Here is a 7,048-nt window from a genome sequence, read left to right on the forward strand (position 1 = left end):
ATCATTGTCTGAATTAATATAGGCATTGTCCATGACTACTGTAGGTACTTAGTAACTTTTTGTTCGCATTATTCCACAACAACTTGGGCTAAATTGTTATAATAATAATAATAATAATAATAATAATAATAATAATAATAATAACAATAATATAATAATAAGTAAAATCTTACCTAAATCAATGTCATTGTGGATTTGACTTTGGCAAGTTCAACTGTATACTATTATCAATTATTAATTTTATTTAATTTCTCTTTTCATTATATTAATGTTACTGTTATAATAAATGCATCTTAATAAATTCTGTTAATATTTTTAGAATTATTATAGTATTCCATTATGAATAATGTTTATTATTTACTAATATTATTATTATTCCAACAGGAAGTTCTATCACAGGTAATGGTGAAGAATCTAGACACAGGTGAGCAGGTATCTCTACTGCAGGCGGAGGATAAGCTGCCTGCTTGTGTCAACCCACTGTCACTACACATCATGCGGCTGACCTCGGAGTACGTCAGGTGCGTTTACCCTTCATCATTTGATGATCTCTTGTCTATCTTGAGCTAAATGGAGGTTATGTAGAGTATTTTCCTTATGAGTTGAGCGTTTAATCCAAGAGATATTGTTCTTCAGTCTTGTATTCAAGAAGCAGTTTGATTTCCCAACCTTGATGTCGGGGTTTTATCTGCATTGCTTCTCTCCACCCAGGAGTATAAATGGGTACCTGGTGGGGTTGCCTGCTCCTGCGCTGATTACCAGCAGCAACACTTAGCATGTGGACCCAATGACCAGGGAAAGGAACTGCGCTTTATAACCGCAAAGAAGAGGCGCATTATAAATGCCCGTACCAGTACCAGTCTCACGTTCAAATCTGGCCAGCATCAGATTTTAATTAGCGTCGCTGAGCTCCTCGATTAGCCCTCGCATTAGAGTAAGTTAGGATAAGGGACAATGTATCTGTTCCATGTTGGTACTGGCGTTGTACTGCGGCTGCCGTGGGCCCCTAGGGGATTATCTGAAATTTCCAATTTCAAATATTTGGAACTGGATAAAAATCCATATGCTGCCCCTAAACTATGGAATTCTCTAATGATTGAAATCAGAAAAGCAAGTAGTGTTGATGTTTAAAACAGTTTTTATTATTGCTTTTAATTGATACTTTTACTATCTTTTTGCCGATCTGATTACTGTGAATTTTAGCGTGTGATATTTCTTGCCAATTTGAAATTTATTGTTTAACCTTTATTACGATGCAATATAATTTACTTTCAATAATATGCTGTTAGAATTTTAGCTTCCCTTAATCTTAGCTTCCCATAATTATAACTTTCTCTTATATTTTAAAATTGCATTCCTGCCAATTTTATTGTAATGTGCAATTTAACATATTTTAATGAAACTTGCACAATAGAAATGAATAAATTATTTTTATTATAGTTATTATAATTGTTTTATTATTATTATTATTATTATTATTATTATTGCTGTTTGTCTATCTGTCTGTCAGCAGGATTATGCTACAACTAATAAATTGATCATCCTAAAATTGATTGGTACTATAAGGAAGATGGTGAGCACTTATGTACTACTCCAATAATGCCAATAATTCACTGTATGTACAATTAATTTTAAACAGTAACGGAAGCTTAGACAAGATGGATGCCAGTGATTCAGAACAGAAAAAGGAGGACTCCCCTGTTGCACAACTCAAATTGAAATCGTAAGTATTTTTTACATCTGATTCACTGCAAACAGCTGACTGAAAAAAATTCCAAGCACCAAATGTTATCTTTAATTATCTGGAGAAAGTGAAAAAAAATTGTCTAAAAAGGTCTTCAAGGGGATGTAGGGGCAGATATAGGGAGTGGGAATGTCTCCCCCCCCCCCTTTTCGGTTTTGCTACTTTTCTTTTATTTTTTAACAGAAAAAAATACATAATGGCGTACAAATACTGAATGTTACAATGTTTCGTAACAGCATATACTGTCAGTGAATTCTACCATTATTATATATTATATTGTACAGGAATATATTATATTGGATACATTTGTCTGTATAATTATATTACATCTATGCCTATATAAAGTTGGTTCCCTCTACTTTAAAAAATTCTGGATCCGCCCCTCTATGCGCATCGCCCCCTGACCACCAGTCGCTTGGATATACAGTACACTTTTTCTAGCACTATAGTTAAGTTCGCTGAAGTGGTAGTAGCCGCTGCATTGTGCTGGACCAAATGGCTAACCTTTGGTTTCTGGTCCAAATCCATCATTGCTTTTGTAGTTAAAAAGCTGAAATGGATGTGATTTAAATAGAAAGCTGTGTTTCGGATGGCTGTAGAACACTGTGGTAATGACTTGTTTATACACAGTTCCAACTGTTTATTTATTTATTTCAACAATGTTTTGTGAGGGTGGTTCATCCAGTGAAGCCGATCATTTTAGTTATGGTGTTGATACAAGTGACTAGCAAATTAATTAGGACTATAAATATATTTACCGAAGGTACTATTCTGCCTTGAAGTACCCTTAAATAAACCCCCTTTGCTTTGTGAATTAGGAATAGGTTAAAAAAGTTTACAAAGAAGATGGTACAGAAGGCAAAGACGGTTGCAGGAGATGCATTTAAACATGAAGAACAGGCTTCCAGTGATGATGAATCGTTACCGGATACCAAGAGTGTCAAGGTGAGACAAACAAGAGGATGATGGTGGTGATGGTGGTGATGATGAGGATTGAGATAATGAAATATGATAGTTTTAATAATAGTGATGATGTTGATAATAATGTTGATGATTTAGATTGAGATTTTGATAATAGAAATAAAGTTTCTGTTTTCACACACTTTGATTGATTACAGTTCCGTGTATCATCCAGCCACAAAGGACCGTATGATTTTGACCAGCTGAAACTGGCGCAGGAACTTGGTAGTGATACTGGCGCCATCTGGACCATGAAATTCTCATTATGCGGCCGCTTATTGGTAAGATTCAAACCGGGCTTAATTTTTATTCCTTGTGTAGATTTGATGGACTTATTTATATACTGCAGAGGGCATATGTGAAAATTATAAGGAATTTGAAAATGTGGCTGGGAACAAGTTCTTTTGGGTTACGCATCAACTTCAGTTAAATATCTTGGTGCTTAAGATGGTTGCCTTCCAATCCCAGGGTCCTGGGCTCAATTCCTGTCATGGTAACAGGATTTTTTCACTCACTCCCTTACTCACTCACTCACTCACTCACTCCCTTACTCACTCCCTAAGCCTCATAATGAGAATTAAGCCACAATCGCACTGGACTTTTTTTGGTGAAACTAACCAACACGTTGGCTAGTTTTACCATAATTAGTCCAGTGCGAACAGCACAGGAAGTTTACCTGACAGGAAACTTACCCAAGCCGCGCGGTTAATTTAACCGAGTCCCGCTTGCCCAGGAAAACTGACCTGGTTAGTTTTACCTAGCAGGAAAGTCCAATGCGAACAGCGCGAGTCGGGTAAACTTCCCAAGTCATCACAGTGAATGACCTTCCTCAGGCTGTCAGGCAATTACGCATGAGCTGTGACCTGGAATAAAACGTCACACACAAACATCTTGATTAATTTCGCGCGTGTTTGCTAGTGTCTAGATTTTGAGTAATTTTGTCATTTTTTTCACTTGTTTACTCGGTTTGTTTCAATGGCCGATTTATATGGAGCATTAATAAATGTGCTAGGTCTTGGTGAGACAATCCATCGCGATTATCAACAAATACAACATGATGTGGGCCTAGTCCAAAGAAACACTGTCACAACAAGAAAGAGAACCCGGCGGTTTAGCTTGTTACGATCTGTCGTACGTGAGCGTCAACGTAGGCAATCTGAGGCAATCTTGAATATAGCAGTTCTAATTACTGGGCCAACGTCACGATTTAGCGCCCCCAATAGTTGAATCTGTACGAATGGTTAGTTTCACCATGGCCTGTGGTAAAACTAACCACGTCGATAAATCCCAGTGCGAACGACAGGAAGTTTACCCATTGGAATGTTACCCACAATCTCGGTAAAAATGTCCCTATTTTAAATCCAGTGCGATTGCGGCTATAGTTTATGTAGAGCATCTTGTGTTTATGTTGGTCTTGTGAAGGGATATGCCTCTTAGAAAAGTGATTAAGTTTGCTGTTTGGCATATCATTAATCTTGGGCATAAAACAATTAATACAAAAATAAAATAATTATTTAATGGTCTGAGCTTTTAAAGGAATTAACAGAGCTATGCTCACACCACTTATAAAGAAATATGAACAAAACATAGAGGGGTGACAAGGAATGTTTCAAATGCTATAACTTGTTGTTTTATGGAAAATTCTAGGCCACTGCTGGACAAAATCATCTACTCAAAGTATGGGTTCTTAAAAACCATGAGCAATACTTTGGTGACATGAGACAAAAGTACAACACAGAGACACGAGCCTCACCAACACCATCCCAAGAAAGCATATTGGATGCCATTGAGAAGGAATCCGTCTCGAGCTCCGGAGGGGGAGATGGTAACGACGAGGAGGATAGTGATCAGCTTGCTGTGTTTGCAAAAGCGCCATTTTGTGTTTATACCGGACACACAGCTGATGTTCTTGATGTGTCCTGGTCAAAGGTCAGTGTCCAAATTTAATAATTGTAATGCACTTGTATAGTGCTCCCTTACTTATCTTGGTGTAGCAAGGCTTAGCAATTCTAATACCTGATTCTCACAAGATAAAATGCTATACATGTCCCGGGCCAGAACAAATTTAGTGTGAATGCGCATCTTTAAAAGATTAGCATATGTCCCGTGTAATAGTAAATTGCATGGGACACACAGGTCAGAGATTAGCCCAATCAAAGGAAGTAAGTAATATTCATATCTTTATACTCTTTTTTTTCCTAGAATTATTTTATGTTATCATCCTCCATGGACAAGACAGTTCGTTTGTGGCATATCTCACGTAGCGAGTGCCTTTGTTGTTTTCAGCATATTGACTTTGTTACTGCCATCGCATTCCATCCGAGGGTGAGTGTCAGATTTTATTATGGTTTTAATGATAATAATAATATTAATAATAATAATAATAATAATAATAAGATTTATAAAGCGCAAAAATCCACTGCAGTAGTGCTCAAGGCGCTACAGGAGGAAGAAACCAAAAATTACCATGAACTTTAATGCTGCAAGAAAAGAAACACCACACCATCACCGCACCGTTTACAGGCAATTTAAGGCACAGTGGCCCGCCTATTCATTACTCACAGGTGTTCAAGTAATGGGAGTATCTAACTAAAACAATTAAGCAAGCAAGCAAAACAAACCAGAAAAAAGCAGCCGATAACAGGTGCGTCCTAAGAGCTTTTTTGAATAAAGCAGTAGACTGACACAAGCAAATATTTATTGGCAGTTTATTCCAAAGTGTGGAGCCGCAACAGCAAATGATCGATCACCCCATAAACGTGTAGACCTAGGCTCAACAAGCAGAAGTTTGTCAGTACCAGAGCGGAGAGTTCTTGGCATTTCTTCCTTTGTTGAGGTGAACCGAAGATGATGAATTCAGTCTTGTCCTCATTTAGTTGCAGAAAGTTTTCGGACATCCAGGTCTTCAACTCAAAAATACAATTTTTGAAAGTTTCTACCTTTACATCAACTTCCATGGAAGGTTTGAAAGAAAAATAAATCTGTGTATCATCAGCATAAATATGGTAAGACAAGTTGAACTTTGATACAATTTCACGAATTGGTAGCATGTAGATTGTGAACCACTGAGGTCCCAAAATTGACAATTGAGGAACGGAATAGTCAAGAATAAAAAAGTCTGACATGGAGTTCCAACACAAACTCTTTGTGGATGACAAGAAATATAGGGGGAGCACCAGCTTAGAGTGTCGCCTTCTAGACCTAAATAATGCTTGAGGCGATCCAATAGTAAAGTGTGATCAACGGTATCAAATGCAGTGCTAAGATCCAATAAAATTAGTGCAGTGAGTCATCCATTTCTTGGAGAATATTATTAGAGACACAAAGTAGTGCAGTCTCAACGCTGTGGTGTGGCCGGTATGCGGACTGAAAAGGATCAAGTAAATTGCATGCATTAATATGATGAACAAGACGTCTGGAAACTGAGCGTTCAATCGTTCTTGCAAGGAACTGCAAGTTTGGTACTGGTCTTTAATTTTTTAACTCCTCATGATCTAAGCTAGGCTTCTTAATTAGAGGTCTGATATGGCAAATCTTCAAAGCATCGGGAAAATGCCCCTCTTCAAGACTTCTATTTACAATTTATGTGATAGATGGTAAAACAACATGAAGACCATCTTTAACAGAGTAATTCGTTTGGGATAAGGTCTGATGATGATTTGCATGGTGAACTGCTAATAATTGATCTAATTTCATCTTCATCAGCAAGCGTCAATTCCAACAAAGGGAGTCTATCTGCAGCAGTGTCAACTGATCCTAAAGCACCTTCATGTGGGTTGTCATTAACAGTCAAAGCATCACGGATAGTTTGAATCTTATTGACAAAGAAGTCAGCAAAACTGACAGCAAGAGCTTTATCGGAATCATGGGTTGGCAATACAGGTGTAGTTCTTTACTGCATTAGCTCATTAAGAACTCCAAAGAGCTTCTTTTGATCCCCACTAATGTCTGCAATCTTTAATAGAATAGTAAGCAGCCTTCCCCTCTTCAATCAAAGTGTTAACGACACGCTTTGCCTACAGTAGATTTCTCTGTCGATACTAAATCGACTATGGATCCATTTACGTTCAAGCTGACGACGTCTTTTCCATTCAGTTCTCAATTCCTGAGAAAACCATGGACTACTGGACCGGAGTTCAATCTTCTTAGTCTTACAAGGTAGGGGTGGCGCTGGGGGGCTATAGCATACCCCCCCGTCGGGGAAGACGATAAGTTTTGTCGGGGAACAAACAAATAAAAAAAAATATTTACATGTAATATTCGTTTAGCCACCATATCGTTTGTGTTAACTTTTCATCACAACAACCACAATAATAATAATAATAATAATAATAATAATAATAA

General features: G+C 37.5%; 1 protein-coding gene across 1 annotated transcript in view; it reads left to right on the forward strand.

Moving 5' to 3' along the window:
- Positions 1 to 7,048, forward strand: part of LOC117121165 (WD repeat-containing protein 44-like) — a 19,359-nt gene that overhangs the window by 4,131 nt on the left and 8,180 nt on the right. The window contains exons 7-12 of the mRNA XM_033266270.1: positions 385 to 521; positions 1,640 to 1,723; positions 2,563 to 2,689; positions 2,863 to 2,985; positions 4,352 to 4,633; positions 4,907 to 5,029. Of these exons, the coding sequence (XP_033122161.1) occupies positions 385 to 521; positions 1,640 to 1,723; positions 2,563 to 2,689; positions 2,863 to 2,985; positions 4,352 to 4,633; positions 4,907 to 5,029 (876 nt within the window). The remainder of the gene's footprint in view (positions 1 to 384; positions 522 to 1,639; positions 1,724 to 2,562; positions 2,690 to 2,862; positions 2,986 to 4,351; positions 4,634 to 4,906; positions 5,030 to 7,048) is intronic.

This window comes from Anneissia japonica, unplaced genomic scaffold (genome assembly GCF_011630105.1).
Source record: "Anneissia japonica isolate Jap-2015-1 unplaced genomic scaffold, ASM1163010v1 scaffold993_len1110182_cov180, whole genome shotgun sequence".
NCBI lineage: Eukaryota > Metazoa > Echinodermata > Crinoidea > Comatulida > Comatulidae > Anneissia > Anneissia japonica.